At 49.9% G+C, this 24836-nt stretch overlaps 1 protein-coding gene across 2 annotated transcripts in view; it reads left to right on the top strand.

Annotated features, from left to right (window-relative positions):
• GALNT16 (polypeptide N-acetylgalactosaminyltransferase 16) overlaps positions 1 to 24836 on the top strand; it is an 85149-nt gene that overhangs the window by 36470 nt on the left and 23843 nt on the right. For both annotated transcript variants that reach the window (XM_084792288.1, XM_084792287.1), the window contains 6 exons: positions 13474 to 13631; positions 16867 to 16965; positions 17506 to 17573; positions 18514 to 18579; positions 21001 to 21122; positions 23793 to 23880. In XM_084792288.1, coding sequence (XP_084648414.1) covers positions 13474 to 13631; positions 16867 to 16965; positions 17506 to 17573; positions 18514 to 18579; positions 21001 to 21122; positions 23793 to 23880 — 601 coding nt within the window. The remainder of the gene's footprint in view (positions 1 to 13473; positions 13632 to 16866; positions 16966 to 17505; positions 17574 to 18513; positions 18580 to 21000; positions 21123 to 23792; positions 23881 to 24836) is intronic.

Genomic DNA, 24836 nt, shown 5'->3' with positions numbered 1-24836 from the left:
TTACATCTGGTTCTTTTGAATTTTGTTTTGCTTTTGAGACAGGGTCTCATGTAGTCCAGGCTGGCCTCAGACTTGCTAAGGAGCTGAGAATGATTTTGAACTCTGATCTTCTTGCCTCCCCCGTTCCATCTTTTGGATATTTTGATCCTTTCTTATTGATCTATAGGAGCTCTTTATATATTAAAGATCCTGGACTGGAGAGATGGCACAGATGTTAAGAGCAGGAACCATCACCTAGATCCAGCAGCTTTCAGCTGTTGCCTGTAACTCCAGCTCCAGTTTGGCCTCCTTCCCATACGCCCCCCCCCCCCCCCACATAGTTAAAAAGAAATCTTTAGAAAAGGAACTTGGTTCTGTTTCCTTTGATCGTTTGGCTAATATTTTTTTTCACAGTGTGGTTTGTATTTGACTTTGAGACATTTTTGTTTTATTAAAGCGTTAAAGTCTTTTATGTGGTGTCATCTTTTACAGCATTTGTTTTTTTATGGCCAAGATTGAAGAGGAAGAAAAAAAACTTAGGTTATTTTTTTTCCTTTATATTTTGTATTTCTTTCTCAAATTAAATTTGTGAGCCTCCTGGCAGTCTTTTAAAAAGTGAGGTCAGCGTTATAGATTTCTGCATTGTCTAGTCAGTTTTTCAGACTTACAGCTGATTAGCCATGGCTCAAGCAGGGGTGAAGGCACCACTCTGGCTCCCATCAACTCTCCGAGTGTCTCCTCCTCCTCCTCCTCCTCCCCCTCCTCCTCCTCTTCTCCTTCTCCTTCTTCTTTTTTAGTTTTTCGAGAAAGGGTTTCTCTGTGTTATCTTGGCTGACTTGGACTCGCTTTGTAGACCAGGCTGGCCTCGAACTCACAGAGATCTGCCTGCCTCTGCCTTCCGAGTGCTGGGATTACAGGCATGTACCACCACACCTGGTTCTTTCTTCTTTTTTATGGGGGGGAGGATTTTAAGTGAAAGACAGTTTTTAAATTTTTTAAATTAAATCTAATTTTTGGAAACTTTCATACATGGATACAATGTGTCTTGATCAAGTCCACCGCCAGGTATCAGCTCCATCTTTTGCTAAGTCCCTCCCTCCCAGCACAATTTTGGGGTCGTTCTGACTTGCTTATACCTCCAGTCAGTCGGCTTGGTTCAAACCAGGGAATTCTGCTGTGTAAAACTTATGGTCTCATAATCTCTTTAATATTTGACAGGTTTATTTGCTCATCTTTTTTTTTTTTTTTTAATTTTCTGATTGTTCTCTCATGTTTAAATTCCAGCTGAAACTCCCTCTCCCAACACAGCTGCCATGTGCCCAAGATTGCATTCCATGTTTGGTTGTTTGTTTGATTGGTTATTTTTGTTTTTGTTTTGTTTGTTTTTCGAGACAGAATTCTCTGTGTGGCCTTGGCTCTCCTGGACTTGATTGGTAGACCAGACTGGCCTTGAACTCACAGTGATCCACCTGCCTTTGCCTCCCTGAGTGCTAGGATTACAGATGTGCACCACCACACCTGGCTGCATTGGATTTTTATAGTATGTCAAGGGGGGGTATAATTCTGCATTCCTAAGTCTTTCAAGAGTAATCTGTGTCTGCCCTTTTGGGTCAGTGTAAATACAGGGTAGATGTCCATAAAGGACACCGCAGAGAAAACACATCAGTGTGGTGCACATAGCTGCAGTGAACAGGGGCATAGCCATCCATAACCTGTGTGTGCACGTGGCATACTGTGACCAGAACAGCTGAGAGCTTTATTTCTTGTAGACTAAAACCACATATGGTGTGTCCCAAAAGAAATAAAAAGGTTCTTCAGTCTGTAAAGAACAAATACTCATTTCCTTCCTGTTTCCAGATTTCACTTTCTCATTTGTTCTTAGATAAAATACTGGGCTGCAGGCCAGACAGGGGGTTGTGATATGCCAGTCGATGGCTCTCTTGGGGGCAGGGGAACAAGTCCAGCAGCAGGCTTGGCTTAGCCCACTTGTGCCACTACAGAGGAACACCACAGACCGGTGGCATAGAAACCGCAGAAATTCACTTCTCAGAGTTTGAAGACGGGCGGTAGCGATCAAGGCTTAGCAGCGTCTCACCGGGGCTGCCTTCTCTTCCTCCGAAGATGGCATGTTGTTTGCCACGTGCTTCCTTCCTGAATGATGCTCTGTCCTCACAGGGTGCATGGTGGAAGGGCAAAGAGGGGTGAGTTTTCCTCTGAAGTCTCTGTGACTGGGATCTCAGTTCATTTGTTAGAGCATAGTCTCGTCCTCGGAGGCTGCGCTCTGAATACCAGCACAATGGGGGGTGCAGGTTCAACAGCCCAGATCATGACAGACCTGCCAGAGGTGCGTGTGCGCGCGCGCGTGCACATGTATACTGGGCATTCGGGTGTGTTCTCCTGCGTGTGGGCACATGTATGTGCATGTAGAGCTCTGACGTTATACTAGAGATCCACCTCAATCCCTCTGCTCTTTATTTATTGAGGTGAGGCCTCTTGCTGAACCTGAGCTTAGGGATTCTGGCTCGGCTGACTAATCAGCCTGCTCGGGAGACCCCTGTCTCTGACACCACCACCCCCCCCCCACCCCCCCCACCCCCCCCAGTGCTTGGGTTACAGGTGTCGCTGGCTCTGTGAGTCTGAACTCCGGACCTGAGGCTTAGATGGCAGGTGCTTTATCCACTGAGCCATCTCCTCAGCCTTGAGTTGTCTTTGTCCTGAGAAGTGTCATAAGCTGAGATAGTCGGCTGCCAAGCAGGACTGTTGCTGAGTCCTACCTGGCTGGATTTGATCCTGTCTCAGCCGGATTGGACCTCAGTCTGTGGGGCAGGAGGTCGCCATCCCTGTTGCAAGGCTCACACGGTGTGTGCTCTGTGGCCCGTTATTGCTTTGCTTTTCTTTTTTTCTTTTTAGTTAATACTTGACAGGTCCGAGTTCGATGGCTTCAGACTCTGAGCGCCTTGAGGACAAGGACACTGTGTAGACCTTGACACTTTGCTCTTGTGACTGAAACTGAAGAGAAGCTGCTGCCAGAGAGGTTATTTGGAGACTGGGGAGCCTCGAGGTTGGCTTATCTCAGTAACTCTCTCTGTCACCTCCCTCTGCTTACAGCGGGGCCACTGACAGCTTGTTTGGGAGGAGGCAGGGGTGGGGTGGGTGACAGGGTGGGACAGGTAAGACCCCAAGTAGAAACTGGCTTTGTCACTTCTTAAATTAGCCTGGCAGCTGAGGGTTATCAGAGCCCTGAGGGTGTCCCTGGCTGGAAAGAGTCAAAAGGGCCCAGAACAGTTCAGAAAACTGGCTGTGTGCTATTTTGGTCTAAATAACACAAACTCTTGCATTTTTCCTCTTTCTTTCTTTTTTTTTCCCCTCATGTTATTTTTTGAATCATAAGCAAAGAAATGCTTCCAAGCCCATGTGCAGGCCAAGAATGACAGCACTGGGCATGTCCCCGTGTGAGCTATAGTCTGATTCCCTGATCGTAAGCCAAGGAGGAAGGCAGCCAGGAGCCTGCCCTAAGGCTGAGAGCCTCAACATTGGAAGGAGGTTCCCAGGCTCCCCTAAGTCCAGGAATGGTCCAGTGGCACAAAGAGGCTTTATGCTAGACTCCACGGACAAACGGTTATAACTCCTGCCATGGCCTTGGTGTGTGACCTGGCTGTGCCGCTGTCTGGACCGCTCTGGGTCTTGTTTTCCTCCTCTGTAAAGTATGCACTTTACAGGAGCATTTGGAGATAGGAGTAAGCACCAAACAGAGCTTTAGGCACACAGTAGGTCTCCAGTGTGTATCCCTTCCTGTAGCAGAGGTCCCTGTGGCTTGTCGATGGCAGCTGCGGTTGGGAGGATGCAGCAAGGGTCTCTGTGCCCTTGCACGCGCAGGAAGGCTTTAGCCAGGCTGAACAAAATGATCAGCAGGTCACACCACAAAAGTCTGCAGAGACCACCCTCGGAATCTCTCTCCTCCCAGGTGGTCTCAGGGCTTGGCACATGGGAGAACATGGAAACCTGGGGAGCCTGTCGGACCTAATCAGGAGCTGTCTAGCAGAACATGCCTGGCTCCATGTTCCAGCCTTTCTGGAACCTGTTTGGCTCAGGTACCTGAAGGAATGTACACTGGGCCTCCCTCCGTTTTCTCTATGAGACCAACTAGGACCACTGGAATACACTAAAAGGCGTTTTAAGTGAGAACACAAATCCAATAAAGCTACGTGGTCAGCAGCGCCCAGAAGAGTGAGCGATAGGAGGTGTGGGCTAGGAAACTTAGGCAGGGGCCCTAGGTAGGTGTCTCCACCAGTGAGCCTTGATACATAAGTGATCTTGAGTTTCCTTGGGGTGAGGGGTGGAAGTGTTGTAAAGTGGTGGTTCTGCGTAATAACTAGGCTCAGCTTGGTTGATGTTGGCTCTGCAGGGGGTGATGTTCTAGGTCAATCCAAACAGACGCCAAGAATTAGAAACTCAGAGTGAGGCTTGTCTGAGAAGGTGGGAAGGCTGGCCATAAGGAGATGACCCCTAAGTCCTCCACAATGACAGGATCCTGAGATTCCACCAGCGTATGACAGTCCCTTAGCCTTAGCTGTCCATGGAAAGCTACAGCTCTGGGTCTGTGGAACATACTAGAACAATATGGATGGCTTCAGTGTCCTGATGTTTGTGTCCCAGCCCAAAGACTGACTTAAAGTGGTCTTCAGTACAGCCTGGGCATCAGGCTATTTATTTATTTATTTACTGGGTTTTCGAGACAGGGTTTCTCTGTGTAACCTTGCCTGTCCTGGCCTCCCTTTGTAGACCAGGTCAGCCTCGAATTCACAGAGACCCGCCTCCTTCTGCCTCCCGAGCGCTGGGATTACAGGCATGTGCCATCATGCCGCGCTCTATCAGGCTTTTTAAATCTTCCTGGGGCTTCTGTGGTGAAGCCGAGGTCCAGAACCACTGGTTGAAAAAATAAATGGCAAGGGAGGTAATTAATAACAGCAGTGATTATTATTACAATGTACACGCCAGGCCTTGTGCTAAATGCATTATACATTCATTTCCTTTAATCCCCAGAATTCCCATTTTTTAGATGAAGAAGCATTCTTCAGAGAGCAGCAGAAGCTGGCATGCCGTGCCAGGGCCATTAGCTTCTAGAGGCCAGATTGGCCGCCACCGTAATTATAGCTTCGGCGGAGGCCATGCAGAACAGACAATGGGACCACATCCGGGCCAGGTCAGCCTGAGACTCCTGGTTCTGTGCCACCTTGACATCTCATCTGGTAGGATGAGAGCGGTGGCAGATGTCTGGGAAGCCCTGGGGGATCCCATCTCAGACCTCTAGCAAAGAGATATTGAATGATGGCCTTAGCAATTCTGGTAATGAATGAATGGCAGCCTTTCTTCTTGGGTTAGACCATCAAATGGGATTTTCCTCTTGGGGGAGTGGGGGTCACGGAAGAGAGTGAGAAGCACATTTTGTTCACCAGGTGTTTTTGGTTTATAGCCGACTCAGGAGGGGGGGAAAAAGCAAACAAAACTCAGGAGCCCTCCATAAAACAGGGCCACAGCCTTTTAATATGTAGTTTCATTGAAATTTAGTGAAAGGCAGCCCCAGCAGGTAGCTGTTTTACTGGTGGTAAAAGGAAATTGAGCAGCAGTTGTTTAAAAGGGGGTTGGAGTTGTTTACATTTTAAAATGTGGAGGTCTGTGTGTGTTTGAGGGGAAACTTTGCCAGGCGTAGGGGCTGCAGCTGAACTGTTTTTGATGAAAATGACATGGAAAATATTTCTTTCTTAATTTAAACCTCCCCTTTGCTATTTGTTTCCTAATTTTAGCAGCAGGAAGCAATAAGCAAATCTTGATGGAAAAAGGACTGAAACAAGTGAAGCAAGTCTCAAAGTTTAATCAACGTGATGGACGGAGGCGAAAGCTCTCCAGGATGAGGGATTTTTCTCGCTCGCTTGGGCACAGCTACTACTATTTCAACTTAGGCAGTTTCGTGTGGTTGACCTTATTGAGCGAGGAAGTGCCGGGTTTGGCATTCCATAAAAGGACAAATACTGAAGAGAGAGGGGTGGTTGCTTACATTTCAGCCAAGAGCCCTCTGCCAGGGGCTGGAGGGCACTGAGAAGCTCAGGAGCCCACCGCTCCGCGGGTCCCAGCCTTCATTCCTCACCATGGCAACACAAAGCGGCTTCTGGTGTAGTCCATATGGAAGCTCCATCTTGAAAGCTGAACACTGCCCTAACTCCTAGGGAACTCTGGGAGTGCCTTCCCAGCCCTGGACTACAACCACTGGCCTAAAAACCCAGAGACCAGCTTGATATCTTAAGGTGGACAGCCGCCTCGCTGTGTCTCGTTTGCTAGGTTTTGGGTTTTACTTTTTTTTCTCCATTTAGAGATTGTTTTTCTGTTCATCTGCAGGGCTGAAAAACTGATACCCATGAACTTCAGTTAACCAGAACAGCTCAGCCAACTCAAACTAGTTAGAGTAGGGATGGGGGTGTGGGAGGAAGAGAGAATAAATACGCTGAAGAGCTCATCATATAGAAAGTCCCAAGGGAGATTCTGATCAGTCTAGACTGAATCAAAGGACCATTCTCTAACCAATTAATGTGCTAATTAATGTAGCTAGGAGTGAAGTGATGAGACTGGCCTAACCCAGAGTCCTGTGCTCATTCTTGAGGTACCTGGACAGGGACAGCGAATGACAACCTTGCCAGGAAACTTGGGAAGAAAACCCTAGGGCAGTCAGAGCTGCCCTGTTAGCTGCTTCTCCTCTGCAGCTTCAAGTGGTGTTTTTGTCCAGATGTGGGGTGAAGATGCCAGAAAGATGAGGCTGTTACTATTTCTCACTCATTTGTTCTTTTTCTAAAAATTACCTTATTGTTTTACATGTATGGATGCTTTGCCTGTATGTGTGTATATGTACCACATATGTGATTGGTGCCCACAGAGGCCAGAAGAGGGCATTAGATCTCCTGGAAGTGAGGTGGGGAGGGGGAGGGGAGGGGTCACTGTTAGGAGCTGCCATGTGGGTGCTGGGATTTGAACTTGGATCCTCTGGAAAAGCAGCCTGTGCTCTTAACCACTGAGCTAGCTCTCCAGCCCACTCATTCGTTCTCTAGCCATTGTTTTAACGAGCTTGTGTCACCCAAGCGCCACCATGGACTTTATGTTCCAGCATTAAACGCAACAGGCAATGCCTGCTTTGACATAACTTGTACTCTTATAGCAGGAAGGGGCCAAGAAGAGTGAGACTTTGAGGTGGCAGTGACTGCCCTAGGAGAAGGAAGGTAGGGTGGGGCGGCCGCGTGGTTTTACAGTGGGTGGATGGAGGGTGGGAGGACGGGAGAGTTCTGCCGGAAGCCAAGGAGCAAGGCTTGCAGACTGGGAGAAGAGCCTTCCAGAAAGACAAGGCAGGAGCCTGGGCTGCTAAAGCAGAACCTGGAGAGCGACAGGGGAGGCTGAGCGGTGAGGAACAGGACACCCACTTCCCTGCTCTGTGGTGCGCAAGAATCACACTTGTTTGCTATTGTTTCCTCCCTGGTTGATTATGCTGATTTAAGACATTTTTTTTATATAAAGAAGAAGTTTTTTTTAATTAATTTATTCTTGTTACATCTCAATGGTTATCCCATCCCTTGTATCCTCCCATTCTTCCCTCCCTCCCATTTTCCCCTTATTCCCCTCCCCTATGACTATTCCTGAGGGGGATTTCCTCCCCCTGTATATGCTCATAGGGTATCAAGTCTCTTCTCGGTAACCTGCTGTCCTTCCTCTGAGTGCCACCAGGTCTCCCCCTCTAGGGGACATGGTCAAATATGAGGCACCAGAGTACATGAGAAAGTCAGACCCCACTCTCCACTCAACTGTGGAGAATGTTCTGACCATTGGCTAGATCTGGGTAGGGGTTTAAAGTTTACTGCCTGTATTGTCCTTGGCTGGTGCCTTAGTTTGAGCGGGACCCCTGGGTGATTTAAGACATTTTTTAATTTTATGTGTTTGAGTGTTTTGCCTGATGTGTGCCTTTGTGTGCCACATAGGTGCCTGGTGCCTGCAGAGCTCTGCAGTTACAGAGAGGGTCATAAGCTGCCATATGGAGGCTGGGAAGAGTATACTAACTTGAGATCAAGGACAATATTTAGATACTTATTTGCTCAGTCATCCCTTTATTCAGTGAACACCTGCTGAGGACCTACTATGTGCCACACTTAAGAACTAACAGAAGAAGCTGGATGTAGTGACACACAACTTTAGTCCCAGTTCTCTGGAGGCAGAGGCAAGCAAATCACTGTGAGTTCAAGGCCAGCCTGGTCTACAAAGTGAGTTCAGGACAGCCAAGGCTACACAGAGAAACCCTGTCTTGAAAAAAAAAATTGCCAAAACCAAAAAATAACAACAAAAGAACTCACAAATGAGCAGTGCATGCGTGCGTGTGTGTGTGCGTGCGTGTTTAGCCCTGGCTGTCCTGAAACTCCCTCTGTAGACCAGGCTGGCCTCGAACTCAGAGATCCGCCTGCATCTACCTCTCAAGGGCTGGGATCAAAGGTGTGTGTCATCACTACCTGGCAGTGAGCAGAACTTGCAAAAAAAAAAAAGTATTATTTATTTATGTTTTAAGAATTTCACAGGTGTATTCAATGTATTTTGACCTTATCCCCCTATTCACCTCTCCTGGTTCTCCAACATACCCCTTCCCAACTTTATGTCCTCTTTAAAATAAATAATTCAGAGTCCAGTTAGCGTTGCCCATACCCACACTGTGTGGGGCTGCCCAATGGAACAAGGGCAACCTATGGCCACACCCTCAAAGAAGAACAACCCTCCCTCCCACAGTAGCAGTCCCCCGTCCATAGCTCTTCAGCTATGGGTGGAGCCTCATGAGCCTTTCCCCATCCATGAGTACCTCACTTTAGCAGAACACAAATGTCAGGGTCACATGACAGGCGCGTAGCCTGACCCAAGAATTCCACGCGCAGCACAGTAGCCACACCTACTCTTTAAAAAGCCCCATGCCTGGATCTGCATGTCCCGTGATATCTCCTGAAGGACAAATGACGAATTTCGCCCTCACCGCTGCTGTGCTTCAGAAGCCAAGTGTGGCTGGGCATGATGGCGCACACCTGTGATCCCAGCACTCGGGGATGCCGAGGCAGGCAGATCTCTGTGAGTTCGAGGCCAGCCTGGTCTACAGAGCAAGTTCAGAACAGCCAAGGCTACACAGAGAACCCATGTCTCTAAAAACAAAGAAGAAGAAGAGGAGGAGGAGGAGGAAGAAGAAAAAGAAGCCAAGTGGATGGGAAAATGTGCCCCCTGTAGAGGGAGGAGAAGGGAAGCAGCATCTGTGGTCACTGCCCAGCTGGCTTGGGATGGGGTGAGGTTCTGTGGCCATGTCACCAGCTGCTCTGCTGTAAATCCTCTCCTTGGAGTGGGAGTTTCTTTTTCATGACCCTTCTTAGCCACGCCTGTCATGAGCAAGAAAAGAACCAGAGGCCTTCTCGGCCCCTCTTCTGGGGCTGCCCTGATGTATGTGTCTCTTTCCTTTTGTCAGTTCTTCTTTTTAACTAATAAATCATTGTCACTGGGGTGTGCGCCTGCCACAGCACACATGTGGAGGTTACAGGACAACTCTGTGGAGTCTGTTCTCTCCTTCCACCTTTACCTGGTCCAGGGATGAAACTCAGATTGTCAGGCTTGGTGACAAGTGTCTTTACACTCTGAGCCATTCTGATGGCCAAAAGCTTTTTAAAATTATTATCAGTATCCGTGTATATTTGGGTACTTGTGGGCAAGGTGCATGTGCAAATGTATGTACATGTGGTGTGTGTGTGTGTGTGTGTGTGTGTGTGTGTGTGTGTGTGTGTGTGTTGGAGGACAACTTTTGAGACAGGGTAGTATGTCATTGGCCTGAAGCTCTTCAATTAGGTTAGACTGTTCAATAAGCCCTAGGGATCCTCCCTAGCGTTAGAATTGTGAGGACATACAGCCACACCCACCTCTCCACTAGGTGCTGTGGTCCTTGTGTTTGGGAAGCACATTACCAACTGGGCTCTCCCCGCAGCTCTTTCTATTTCTCCACCCCCAGCCTCTCCCAGGACTGGCTGTGTTAGTGATGCAGCCATAGGGCAGCAACTGAGAAGCCCAAGGCAGAGGTCTAAATTAAACTACGAAGCTTGCGGGTGGCACCAAGATGGCCCTGAACTTATAGCCTGGCGTCTGTGCTACAGGGAGCTACAGAGAAGTGTGTGGCATGTGAGGAGAGGGGAGATGTGCTGAGACGCAATTTTAGAGGCATAGCCAACCGTGAAAAGGCTCGAATGTCTCAAGAGCAAAGCTAAAGGCAGGCGTTGGAGAGCTACGAGGAAATGCGTTATGGTCTGGGCTGGTGAACCAGGAGTCAGACATCAGCGGTTGAAGGGCTGGGGTGGTATCTAGATACCAGCTGGGGAGGGTCTGAGGAAGGAGGAAGTGAAGCCCTACACGGCTCGCGGCGTTACACAAGACACACCCTACCTCCCTCCGCCTCCCCTTTACTTGCTTGATTCAGCGACAATTGATGTTTCAGCTACATCCCGAGGGACTGCTGGGCCAGTGGGAAAGGAGAGCAGAGACCTCTGGGAGGGAGTGGGCCTGTGTTCTATGGCTTCCTTTTTTGGCAAACTGCCTCTTAGGAAGAGGGTCTCACCTCAGACCCTGGCCCATATGGCGTTGGAGTGGGCCACACAGGGGTTCTGGGCTGTGGAAAGGAACTGCTCTTTGCTCAAGAGCACACTGGGACTAACTTGGTTTTGAGGGCTCTAGCCCAACTGGACATTGTTCCAGAACATTCTTTGAGGCCTGCCGAAGGCTTTGTCAGATGTGGGAAGGCAGCGGACAGAAGTCTTCTTCCCACTTCTGGGAAGGATGGATAAACGACTGACTGAGTGAACGGGTGGGTTCAAACATCCCTAAACATAAGCCCAAGTGATTCTTAGGCCTCCCGGCGTTAGGAGGGGTGCGGGGCAGGTACATGGATCTCAGTCAGTGTGAGGAGAGGATGAGCATGGGGTCAGGCTCAGAGGATTCCTAAGCCCACAGAGTGGCCAAAAGCCCTGAATAAATAAGCATCGCTATTTCCCCAGTCAACTTTCAGGATAACGAGGTGATAGACACTCCCTATGGGAGTTTGCAAACCTCTTCCCTCTGCGGTTTTTCTTTAATTTTAGCTCCTCAGCCATGAGCTAGCGGCTTCCTTCCATTGCCCTGATGCAGAGCTGGGGGAAGAGAGGGGCCAGCATTAGCAATATCATCGTCCCAGGTGGGAAGGATGCAGCACCACTGCCTTTCCATTTTTACTGTCAGAGCTGGGGGTTTTGGATTTCTGTACCAACTCAAGGTTTAGCCTGGATCTCTCTCACACACACACACACACACACACACACACACACACACACACACACACACACACCGTCTCTCTCCCTCCTCTCTTGGCTGAAGTGGATTCTGAGCCCACAGGGGCCACTGGCATTTCTGTTCATTTCCTGGCATGGCACTGACTCAGAATATTAGAATGCCATGACCACAGCTGTGTCACCTCTGAGCATACACCCTAAGCAGCTGACCCCAGCTGGGACAAATATACATTTCCTGGAGAAAACAAGATTTCCCATTGTGCATCTGCCCTCAGAACCCAAGGTTCCCTGCAGGCCCCCAGGACAAGAGACCATTGGCAGAGGTGGCAGGGCCACAGAGTGGCAGCAGTTAGGAGCTAGGAGCTTCCAGATCTTTTAGCATTCCTTCAAGGGAGGTTGGGGTCAAGCTGTCAAGGGAGCATGGTGAAACACCCCAGCATCACTCCACAGAGTGGTTCCCCTTTCTATGGGTCCCTGCTATAGTGGGACTCTCTTATTAGAGAGTGAGGCATGTGATAGAGTCCTCCTCCTCCTCCTTTTTTTAGATTTGTTTGTTTATATAGTATTCTGCCTGCATGTACACCTGCAGGCCAGAAGAGGGCACCAGATCTCATTCTAGATGGTTGTGAGCCACCCTGTGGTTGCTGGGAATTGAACTCAGGACCTTTGGAAAAACAGACAGTGCTCTTACCCTCTGAGCCATCTCTCTAGCCCCCAAGTCCTCATTCTTGCGAGCTATGAGTGGACAATCCTTGTCCTCTTTTATGTTCCCTCCATCAGCTCAGGACTGTTGGCTGAGCAGAAGACTTGGGATTGGGATGCAGACACAGATGATAGGATGTCATAGCTTCGTGGGAACATCTGGCCCGCAGTTTGGTTCAAATAATGAGATGTCAGGATGCATGTATCCATCCATTTGTCTCTAGTGTGTCTTCCCCTGTGTCTTTCTAGAGACTCTGGTTGCCCAGCCTAGGGTGTGGTTAAGGAATGTGAGGCCATTTCATCAGTTATCCCTGCTCCTCCCTCTCTCTAGCACTTAGTGCTTGTGGGCCCAGGGCATCAGACACGGGGCTGCTGAAGCAGAAAGCAGAAGTCCCAGAGAATCTCCAGCACTGTAGTAATATATTTTGTCCTGCAGGCTCAGCGTATTAGCCTGCGATGGCTTGTTTGTCCTCAGTGGAAAAACTCTGCAGCCACTGGCCCAAGCCCTGGCTCTTATCCACAGGCAGCCTGCATGTGCCTCACCCAGAGCCAGGCTCAAGGGCATCCCTAGTAGGCTATGGATCCTCAGAATGCCCCCTCTAGTTTGTAGTGTCTGTAAGACCCCTCATCCAGGCGGCTGGTTTTCTCTAGGAAACACCCTCTCCAAGAGGAGCATTTCCTTTAGAATTATGGCCTGTGTGCGTGCTAGGGACATAGTTCAGCCAGTAACGTGCCTGCCACACAAAGTTTGAGGATCTTAGATCAAATCTCCAGAACTTATGTTAAAAACAAAACCAAAAACAAGCTGGGTGGGCGGTCCACGCTTGTAATCCCAATATTCAGGGAGGCAGAGGCAGGCAGATCTCTGTGAGTCTGAGGCCAGCCTGGTCCACAGAGCGAGTCCAGGACAGCCAAGGCTACACAGAGAAACCCTGTCTCAAAAAAACCAAATAAATAAATAAAGTAATAGTAAAAAACCAAACAACAAAACAAAACAAAAACCCTAGAAGCTAGGTATAGTGATACATGCCTCTAACCCCAGCACAGGGGAAGCAGAGACAGGCAGAAGTTCATTGGCCAGCCAGTGTTGCCAAATCGGTGAGCTTCAGATCCAGTGTCTCAAAAATTATCCAGTATCGACTTCCAGCCTCTACATTTATGTGCACTGGTATCCATGTACCTCCACACACATGTGTATACACATGCAGTAACAAGTACATAATGTATACACACATGCAGCACACACGCAGGGTACATGCGTACACACATGCAGTAACAAGTACGCAATGGCTGGTTTGACTCCAGACATATAATCTCCTAGTTCTCTGAAGGTAGTGGGTGCAATGCGAGGATCCAATTGGCACTCTCAGCATGTTCTGTGTCTCTCCCCTCCTGCCCCGGCCCTCTCTGATGCCGACCTTCGTCTCAGGTGACAGGAACGCCCTCGAAAGGCTTTGATGAGAAGGCATACCTGTCAGCCAAGCAGCTGAAGCCTGGAGAAGACCCATACAGACAACATGCCTTCAACCAGCTGGAGAGTGACAAGCTGAGCCCAGACCGGCCCATCCGGGACACCCGCCATTACAGGTATAGTGTCCGTTTGTGTGGACAGGAAGGGAAAGGTTGAGAAAAGACCAGTGTTGTTTGGCTTGGCTTCTTTTATTCCTCTGTGTTCTATTATTTTGTTACATTTATTTATTTATTTTATCCATGCATTTTTTTTCCTGTGTGTGAACATATGTACATGCAAATTGTGGTGTTGTTGTTGTTTACAAATAAGGAAGATGTCCCCTGTCTTCATCTATTGACTTTAGACATTCAGTAGCCTTCTCTGAGTTCTATCCTGCCTTCTGTCTGTCTGACTGTCTGGTTAACTGGCTGTCTGGCTGACTGACTTTCTGGCTGTCTGGCTGACTGGCTTTCTGGCTATCTGGCTGACTGGTTTTTCTTTCTTTCTTTCTTTCTTTCTTTCTTTCTTTCTTTCTTTCTTTCTTTTGTTTTTTAAGATAGTGTTTCCTTGTGTAGCCATGGCTGTCCTAGAACTCACTCTGTAGACCAGGCTGGCCTCCAGCTCAGAGATCCGCCTGCCTCTGCCTCCCAGTGCTATGACTAAAGGTGTACACCACCGCCGCCCACTTGTGTTTCAACGGAAAGGTCAAAAAAAACCCCAGCTGGAGGCAGAAGGGCCCCTCAGTCCCTCAGTCAGACATCCCAGCAAGAATAGCTTGCCAGGGGACCTTAAGTAAGTCCGAGCATGCGAGTTGCACAGCTGAAGGTCTCCAGCCCTGACCCTGTGAACGGTGACAGGCTGCGGCCGCCCCTTGACATCCATTTCCTCCTTTGCCCTGGCTCCAGAACCTCCTGCAAGTGCAGCTGGGTCTTGTTCCTTGTGCTTCTCCAGTGGGACATGGGCACGGTCCTAGATCAGGGCCAGTGAGGCCTTCTGCCTGTCCCAGCTCAGGGTAACTAGACACAGGCAAGTCAGCAGTGTGTTGTCACCTCTTCCCACTTCCTGCCATTGCCTTCAGAAACATTTTTCTCCTTCTGCAGAAACTCCACCTCTTGTCCCTGGCTTTATCTACCATTCAGTCAGCATGTGGTGCTCCTATGTTCCTCTTTCCTTCCTTTCTTTTTTCTTGGTGTGTGTGTGTGTGTGTGTGTCTGTCTGTCTGTCTGTCTGTCTGTCTGTCTGTCTGTCGGGGAGTATGTGCAAGGCCAGGTTTTACACTATAGCACAGTAGCACAAGAGGGCCTGGAACTCACTGTATGTACCCTAGGCTAGCCCTGAACTTTTGATTCTCCCCCTACCTCACCTCTCAAGTGCTGAGATTACAGGTGCTAGCAAAACATACATAAGTCCCTTGTCAGTCAACCTGCGGCCAACTTCCTCTCTCCCCACTGCAAGCAATGGCAGGTGCATGGACTGCTCTTCCAGGCCTTTGATGGACAGCCCTAGTCATGGCTAAGCTAGTCCTCAGGACCTATGGGAGTCTATGTATGTCCTGACTGCATATGTAAACTGAGGGCTTGGCCTGCATCATCCCTGCCCATCTTCCCACTACTTCATTTTGCCTTGGACACCTTGGGTATTCACTGAGAAACTTAAAAGGGGGCATGGTGTTGTGTATCTCCGGGACAGCAGTGGGTTGCTGAGGTGCCAACGTGCTGCTGCTAGGTCCTCTCAGAGGACTGAGGCAGGTCGGGATGTGTGCGTGTGTGTGTGCACACGCACACTCGTGCAGAGGGAGCAAAGGAGGTGCTGGCCTGGTAGAGCCAATGCACTGGTGCAAACCTTGCCTTCTCAGGGTACAGCTGCTGCTAGACTCCATGCTGCAGGCTAGCTCCTGGTCCTGGCCTCCTTCTAGGATGCTGTTGTCATAGGAAACTGCATAAGACAGTTGTTAGAATCAAGAGAGAACCTCTGCAAACATAGGCCTGGGACAGACCGCCTCTTGGACAACTCTTGCCTCCTGGGAATTGGGTAGCCCTACCTACCATCTAAATCCCAGAGGAATGTGGGTGTGTGGGAAGTTCAAGTCTGCCCTCCTGACAAGTGTGAAAGGCTTGCCTCCTTCAAGGAAAGAAAGACATTATTTATCTAGTTTCTCTCCTGAGATATACGATGGATGGGGGGACAAGGACAGAGAACTGGGGCACTGGAGGTCTGTGTTCCAAGGCTAGGCATCAGGGCGGGGCTGCTTTCCAGCGAGCCTGCTTTCCAGGGAGCCAAACTCAGGCCAGTCCCCAGATCCCTGCTTGCCCCTCTCCCCAAGCTCTCTCAAGGATTTTAAAGCTTCTCAGGATTTCTCCCTAGGGTCTCCTGCTAGTGGGACTCCCTGCCAGTGTGACCCGACCTCTCTGCAGGGCAGGAATATGGGAATTCAAGCCGCGAGAGAGACTGTCAGTGGAGCGAACACTGCTGTAATGGAAAAATAGTCATTGCTGGAGTAGTCTGGAGTGATCGTAATAAAGAACATCGCTTAGGAAAAGCAGCGGAGGCGGCTGCCTTCCAGCTGTTTGGAGCCCCGGAGTGAATGCATTCACAGAAGCTGGTGGGAATGCAGGTTTTCATTCTTCTTGCTGAGGAGAGAGAGTCAGGGGTCCAAAGATAGATACTGTGGGGAGACAGGGGGAGCCCTGGGCTGCAGAGGAGGGAGGGAGCCGAGTGACAGGCACTGCCCTTGGTGTCTTCTGGGAAGCTGCTGTCCTGCAGGCTTGCCCCTGCCTGATGGCTCTTGCAGGGCTGTTAGTGCAACAGGGAGTGGGAGGAGAGTTCCTCCACTCCCACCTACCCTGCAGGCAGAGTGGGAGGATTTTTTTCTGGCCAGATCCTACCAGAGCTGGGAGTCAGGGAGGAAAAACCATCAGAGTGTATGTGAGGAGGCAAAAAGAAGGTGGTTTGCTCTCTTCCCCCACCAGCTTGTCCCACTGGTCTGCCCCATCCGCAGCATTGTTGTTTGGCTCCTGGCTGTATCCTAGGGCCCTTATACATAGACCCTAAACCTCCCCCCCCCCCCCCAAAAAAAGGCAGTGCATGTGTGCTCTGGTACTTTAGGTCTTTGGCCAAGAACCCCTGGGGTTAGGACAATTCCTCAATCAGCTGCTTCCTTCCTGGACCCCAGGTCAGGCCAGGCAGCATGTAGGTGCCTGGGCCCTTGTGGGATGGAGCATCATGTTGCGGGAGGTAGGCTGTATCCTAGCTTCGAGAGTACCTTTTGCCTTACAGAGTGGTCCCAGGGCACAGCAAAGTGGCTATAGAAAAGCACTGAGCTGCCTAGGCTTGGCCCCACCGCTGACCTCTGACTCCCTGTCCTCCTCTCAGTTGCCCATCCTTGTCCTATTCCTTGGACCTGCCAGCCACCAGTGTCATCATCACCTTCCACAACGAGGCTCGCTCCACACTCCTGCGCACAGTGAAGAGGTAAGCCCTTACCCCCATGGGCTATCATGTCAGTGGCTCTGTTCCACGAGGTCTCATGTGGCCTGTGGAGTTTCTGACTAACCCTCTGGGGTTAGTGTGCAGACAAGTGGGAACCCAGTGAGCACTGGGAGGGTAAATGGTGTCCTTCTGAGAAGCCAGACCTGGTGAATATTCTACAAGACCCAAGAAGTCAAAAGCAATCAAACCCAAGGTCAAAGGAGGGTAGACATGTGGCCAAATCTTGATGACGGAAAGGTGGGTATCCACACAGTAGGTGACATTAGCCAGTCAGAGAGACGTGTCCTTCCTGCACCCGTCCACACCCGTCCACTTCAAATGGGACTCGGAAAGGAGTGCCCAGAGATATTGCTTGGAGTGATGAGCCTTAGGCATCCTCTCCCAGAAAAAGGCAGGCACTCCTCCCTACCATGGGGGGGGGGGGAAGGGAGCAGCAGGAGCCTCCTGTTGAGAGAGGCTTTTACAGGGATATGTAAGGAAGGCTGACCCCAGGCTTATTTTCCATCCCCACTGTCACTCCAGTGTTCTGAACCGAACTCCTGCCGGTTTGATCCAGGAGATCATTTTAGTGGATGACTTCAGTTCAGATCGTAAGTATGCATCTTCCTTATGTACACTTCTCTATGCCCCACTCCAACTGTTCCCCCCCAAATGCTGAGATGGACTCTCTGCAGCCAACCAGGCCTTCACACACTTAACCTCTGTCAAGTGGGGAATCTTTGGTCTTTTCTAGGATGCTTCCCTACCCTGGAGTCCAACAAAGGGAAAGAGTGGCATTGTATAAACGATACAACCATGATAGGACACTAAAAAAATAAAATAAAATAAAAACTGAAACAAGAGGGTGAGGAGATGCCTCGGTAGATAAGGTGCCTACCGGCACTGAGGCAGGCGGATCTCTGTGAGTTCGAGGCCAGCAGGCGGATCTCTGTGAGTTCGAGGCCAGCCTGGCCTATGAATCAGATAAGGTGCCTGCTGTACAAGCATGAAGATCTGAATTTAGACCCAGAACCCATGTAAAAAGCAAACAGCCAGAGTGCACATGGGGGAGGGACACGGGTGGATGGTGAGTGCCTCAGTGGCCAGGCAGTCTAACCAACTATGAACCCCAAGCTCAGAGAGAGAGAGAGCCTGGCTCAGAACAAGGTGTAGAGGTAAAGAATAAAGGAATAGACACCTGAGGTTGACCACTGGCCTCCATGTCTATACCATGGACAAGCGCACTCACACAGACAGACAGACAGACAGACAGAACACACAGACAGAACACACATACAGACAGGCCCTCCCCCCCGAATACCCCTACACTCATGAAACAATATCCACAGCATCCTTCATGGTTACAACTGACATAGAAAGAAGAGTCCTTTTAAATAGGGCGGGTGCTCTCTGGTGCCCCCGGCCTAGAGTTGTGTCCATAGGCACTGGAATTCCTCAGGAATGATGACAGGGCTCTCCTTCAGCCATGGTAGCCAGGATGATCTGATGCCCAGACCTAAATGAGCTTGCCTTCCTCCCCTTTGCCCTCAGCTGAAGACTGTCTGCTTCTGACCAGGATCCCCAAGGTCAAGTGCCTTCGCAATGACAAGCGGGAAGGTGAGTGCTGGGTCTGTTCCTACCCTGGATCTGTGGCATGGTGGTGGCCTTCTCCCCTCCTCACTCCGGCTGGGTTCTGAGTTATCCAGAGTCCTGTCTGCCTGCCTTGCTGTGTCTTCTGAGAAGTGCGGCAGTGCTGGCACATCTTACGAGGTTGCCATAAGGATGGACAAGAGTCCTGTGATGAGAGGCAGGGGGATCACTGTGAATTTGAGGCCAGCCTGGTCTACAAGTGAGTCCAGGACAGCCAGTGCTACCCAGAGAGACCCTGTCTCAAACAAACAAACAAACAAACAGTCCTGTGATTGGAAGGCCCTGAGAACAACCAAAGGGAGGGGGGAAAGGTGTGGCCAATGACAGCACGGTGTAATGTCCAGCCATGCAGGGGGACACAAGAAAAGTCCCAAGCATAATTCCTGTCCTGAGAATGCTTAGTATGTGCCCGGGGAGAGGGGAGGGGCCAAAATGACCCTCACCACAGGCAAGTTAATGGTCCTGTTAATAGTGTGGAGATGGAGGAAGGACTTCTGTAGAGGAGTGGGCCTCCATAGGGCAGGGGGAGTGCGCCTCAGTGGCGAGAGGAGCAGCAGGCGCCTCATGACACAGGTGATGGAGAGCAAAGAAGGCATGGCAGGCCAAACACGCTGCATTCAAAGGCAGGAGCTTCAGGTCGATGTTGGTGCTAGCAGCCCCTCTTTCCTGGAGGGCGGTGGCCGCTGCTGGTTCTACTGACATCCCATACTTAGTCCCGATGTTCATTGCTACCTTTCTGCCCTCAGAGAGCTGAGGTATCCAGAGGTTCTGTAGTTTTCCAGGATTCCAGCCTGGGAGACACAGTCAGAGGCCAGGCTTTTTATCCCTCTCTTCCTTCTTGTGAGAATCCAGGTCTGGCCAGCAGGGCCAATAGAGGCTTGAGAGAAAAGCAGGTCTTGAAAATGAGAAGAAGTAAAGAAGAAGGGGAAGGGGAAGAAGAAGAAGAAGAAGGAGGAGGAGGAGGAGGAGGAGGAGGAGGAAGGAGAAGAAGAAACCTCTTAGACGTGATAATACAGATAGTGGTGGTGCACATCTGTAAATCCCAGCACTGGGAAGGCAGAGGCAGGTGGATCTCTGTGAGTTCAAGGCCAGCCTGGTCTACAAAGTAAGTCCAGGCCAACCAAGGCTACACAGAGAAACCCTGTCTTGAAAAACAAACAAACAAAAAACCACACACACACACACACACACACACACACACACACACATACACATATACACACACACACATACAAGACAGATAGCAGGGAGCCACAGAAGGTTTTAGAGTGAGAGAAATATGTGATATATTATATAAGAAAGGCCATTTAAGCCTAGGAGCTATGAAGATATTGGTGAATGAAATCCTGACTGTCGTGGAAGAGGCCAAAGAGAAAGGTCTCTCCAGACACTGTACAGTAGGGGCTATCAGGCTTGGGGATATGTTGTCCTAGGGTTTTGCTAACATGGATGAACATTTTTGGTCACATGCTTTCCCCATACCTTTAAGTTGAAAGGTAAGACTTAGGCCCTTTCATTACCACATCTCTGAGGACATGATGGTTACTCTGGCCTAGGCAGACCAGTTGGGCCTCTGTCGTCCTGACAGACAGGTCCCCCCAGCCGTCAGCAGAGTAGCCAACAGCAAAGCCAGCAAAGTTAGTGAGCAGTTAGTGACGCCATAGGAGATGGAGATGGGAACAGAAGAACCTAATGCATGTGGGTCCTCCGGTGCAGGCCCTCTCTTTGTTGTACTGTTTGATGTGACGTGCTGGGCTTTGTTGTTTTTCATCTTGTAAGAAACTAGGGTGGGGTGTGGCTCAGTGGAAGAGTGTTTGTCTAGCATATACAAAACCCTGTGTTTGATCTCAAGGACTGCAGAAAGGAAAGAGGGGTAGAAGAGTGGGAAGGAAGGAAGGAAAGAAGGAAGGAAGGAAAAAAGGAAGGAAGGAAATTGGGTGAGGCGCAGAGAGATTAAACAACATAGTCAAGGTAAGTGAAGAGATGGCATACAAGCCCAAGCTCTGCTCAGTCAGGGAGATACTCTCCCTGTCACATCTGGTGTGCAGCTGGAGGGAACCACGAAGGCTCTCAGGGGACAGGTTTTGTCATCTTTTGTCCTCTGTTCAATGTTGGTGCTAGCAGCCCCTCTTCCCTGAGGGCTGTGGCAGCCGTTCCACTCACTCAGCTTGACTGCCCACCTGCACCTAGTGCATCAAGGGCACTTGGGGAAGTGACCCTGGGTGACCATGAAGGTGAGGGAGACATGGAGGGAGGAAAGAAACAAAGAGACATAAAGAGAAGAAGACCAGCCAGAATAGCTCAAGAGACCTCAGACCTTGAAGCAGTGAGTGCTCGGGACGTTGGGGGACACTGACTTTGGCTCAGCCCTTTCCTTTCCCTTTGCAGGACTGATCCGGTCCCGGGTTCGTGGGGCAGATGTGGCAGGGGCCACAGTTCTCACCTTTCTGGATAGTCACTGTGAGGTGAACGTGGAGTGGTTGCAGCCGATGCTGCAGCGGGTGATGGAGGTGAGCCCCCCGTCTGTGGGAGCTGGACCCCTTCAGGAGAGGCCCTCAGTGTTCCCAGCTCTAAAGGAGACCTTGGGGTCTGCTTCCCCTGAGAGACCCCACCCACCCAGCTGCTTCACCTGAAGACGGGAGGACTGTCATGTTTGTCCCCCTTGCAGTGTGAGAATCACATTGCATGGGAGTTTGGTGAGCCAAGAAGCTCACACTGTGATGGGTGCACAGGTCCTAGGGGGAAGCGAGACAGACTGGAGCTCTCTCAGAAAGGAGGGAGGGAGCAGGAGGCCTCTGCCCTGTGTCTGCTGTTCATCAGGACTGGATGGCAGAAAAGGATGACGTAGTTACACCTCCACCATAAGAAGGCAGATAGCTCCAGCTGGGTGTGCTGGTGTGTGCCTGCCAGGAGGATCGTGACTCTGGACCAACCTGGGTTACTTAGTAAAAGGAAGGAGGAAGAGGGAGAGGGAGGAAGGGAAGGCAAAGAAAGAGACGGAGAACAGCCCAATTTCTTAACCAGGCAAAGGATTTGAACGAGCATTTGTTTAAAGAAGATTTGCAAATGGCCACACACCCATGAAAAGTAGCTCATCAGTTCATCATTGAGGAAATGCAATCCGAAGCCCCACTGTGATCGTGCCTCATACCCACAAGGATGGCCACAATCAGAGAGACAATAACAGATACCGGCAGGGTGCCTGTACATAGGAACCCTCGCACATTGCTGCTGGGGGTGACAAATAATGCAGAGTCTGTGGAGGGCAGTCTGGCAGGTTCCTAATGTTTAAATAGAACTACCCACATGACTCAGCAGTTCCCCCCCCCCCCCCCCGCCGCCTCTCCCCCCCCCTGCACCCCCGCCGCTAAATATAGAATCTGGAGAAATAAAAGTAAGAACCACATCTGCACAAAAACTACATGTGTTCAGGGCCATTGCTAAAATAGCCAAAAGGCTGCAATATATCCATATAGTAGAATATTACCCGGCTAGGAAAGAAAAAGTGCTGATGTGTGTTACAATGTATATTATCTTTGAAAGCCTGTCAGATGAAAGATACTCAAGAAGGCTGTATATTATATGATCCCATCTGTAGGACAGGTCCAAACTTAGAAAATCCATAGAAACAGAAAGTACATTAGTTTCTTTGTTGGGGGAGGGGCAGTGATAAAGTGATGGTTAGAGTGAATATAGAAGTCCTCTGAATTGTACTTTTAAACACAAGGTATCGAGGCTGGGGAGATGGCTCAGTGGATAAGAGCACTGGCTGCTCCTCCAAAGGTTCAGAGTTCAATTCCCAGGAACCACTTGGTGGCTCACAAGCATCTATAATGTGATCTGCTGTTCTCTTCTGGCCTGCAGGTGTACATGCAGACAGAGCATTATATACATAATCAATATTATTATTAATTCTATCTCAATAAAAGAGTCTGTGAACAGAGAAAACCTGGTTCCCTAGGAAGCACAGAAAAGCTTCAGTCTGCTTCCCTGGTCAGCCACCATCCAGGCCATGAATATCTGAGTCATGTGGGAATTGAGAGGCTTCCAGTTATGCACAGAGGAGCTTAGGAGCCAGTGAGTAAAGGTGCTTGCCACCAAGCCTGAGGTCTTGAGTTCAAGTCCTAGGACCCACATGGTAAATAGAGAGAACTGACTCTAGCAAGTTGTTGGCCTCTGGATGCATGTTGTAGCATGCTCATGTGTACACATGTAAATAAATAGGTAGACAGACAGACAGACAGAGATGGGAGAGATAAAAATAGACGTAAAGAGAATTTTTTTTTGTTTTTGTTTTTCGAGACAGGGTTTCTCTGTTTAGCCTTTACTGTCCTGGGGTCACGGTGTAGAGCAGGCTGGCCTCCTGCCTCTGCCTCTGGAGTGCTGGGATTAAGGGCATGTGCCACCACACCTGGCTGTAAAGAGAATTTTAAAAAGAGTGGTTTTGTCGTTCGTTGTCTCACTGTGTAGCCAAGGCTGGCCTTGGACACACCATCCTTCTGCCTCAGCCTTCTGGAGTGCTGGAGTAAACAGGTGTGTGCCATCACATCTGGTTCAGAAAAGAGGCTATTAGAGTTGAAAATAGAGTAGAGGGAAAGAGGAAAGACAGAGGCTCTAGTCTGTGCCCCTCAATGGAGTGTTAAAAGGGCCTACCAAGTGTGATTAGGTTTTCCTGGGGTGTACAACATGATTTAACCCCACTCAAGAACCCGGAAAGGTTTATATTATACACTGTTGTTTTAAAATTGGATTTGTGCTCTGGGAGGGTGACTGACTTTAAAGTGGAACCATAGAAGTCCCTGGCCCTGGCTGTTGGTTCCCCGGAAGGTAGAGAGGTGAATAACAGTGAACAGAACAGCTCAGACCGGAAGCAGAAGGGCCAGCCTAGGAGGCAGCTGACCTGCTGCCCCTACATTGTCTAGACCATGGTGGTGAGAGGGAGAGTGCCTGCAGCAGTCAGGGAGGGCATCCCAGAGCAGGTGAGATCCCAGAGGGGCTGGGGGAGTGGTGCTGGGCTGGAGCTGGGTGTGTGTGGTGCTCTAGTCCAGCCCCTGGAGTCTTCCAAGGAGCCTGGGGAGGCTGTGGCACTCCACATCCCAGAGGTTTCTCTGCAGAGCAGGCGGCTGGGCCTCTCTGCGTAGACGTCCCTGACCTCACACCTTCTCATCCTCCTCTTCTAGGACCACACCCGTGTGGTGAGCCCCATCATCGATGTCATCAGCCTGGATAATTTTGCCTACCTTGCAGCATCCGCGGATCTCCGAGGAGGTGGGTCCTGCTCCTCACAAATAGCCTCTAGGGATTGAAGGGAGAAAGGCAAAGGCAGGGGAAAAGCCCTGGCTCACGTGCTCTCCCTCCCGAGTCTCATACACTGCTAATCCTTCCTTCATAGGAGAACACATGGAAGGGTAAGGAAAGCCCGGGGCTATAAGCACTTTACACAGTCAGGGGGTGGGGCCAGCTAGTCATTCATCTTTCCCTCCCCTCATCCTGGCCTCACCCCTCCCCGATGCTGCTGACCCAGAGAAGTTGGCCAAAAGCTCATGCCTGGGAAGTCTTCTGGAGAGCTGACACTGTGTGGACAGGAAGAGCAGGAGCCTGTGGCCTCACCTGAGCTCTTAACACACACATCCCAGGGCCTCTCACCTCATTTGCCAATGAGCCTTGGGAAGTGGCTAGTGGTCGGATTAGCTGTGGCCTGCTAATTGTACAAAACCCACAGCAGTGGTTAGGATTTTAGTGTGCGAAATGCAAACTATCTCACTGGTGTTTTGTATCGATTGCAATGCTGAGTGTTTCAGACAGACTGTATTAAGACTGTTTTGTTCAAATTAACCTCATGTTGGGGTTTTTTCCCATGTAACTACTGGACTAGTTTTAATTAATTAATTAATTAATTAATTAATATTTTATGTATATGTATGTGTACCGTGTGCATGTAATGTCCACAGAGGCCAGAAGAGGGCATCCAGTCCCCTGAAACTAGAGTTGCTGATGATTGTGAACTGCCAGGTGCATTCTGGGATGGAACCTGGCTTCCCTGAAGAGCCTCAGATGGTTCTAACTGCTGAGCAATGGCTCTGGACCACTGGTTCTCAACCTGTGGGTCGTGACCCCTCTGGGGGGGTGTGTGTCTATGTCAGATCTTTACATTGTGATTTGTAACAGTAGCAAAGAAGTAGCAGTGAAATAATTTTATGGCTGTGGGGGCGGGGGGGGGGGGG

Source organism: Acomys minous (genome assembly GCF_964271855.1).
Source record: "Acomys minous genome assembly, chromosome: 8".
Taxonomy (NCBI): Eukaryota; Metazoa; Chordata; class Mammalia; order Rodentia; family Muridae; genus Acomys; species Acomys minous.
The sequence above is the reverse complement of the archived record's forward strand: the minus strand, read 5'-3'. Positions and strand labels throughout refer to the sequence as shown.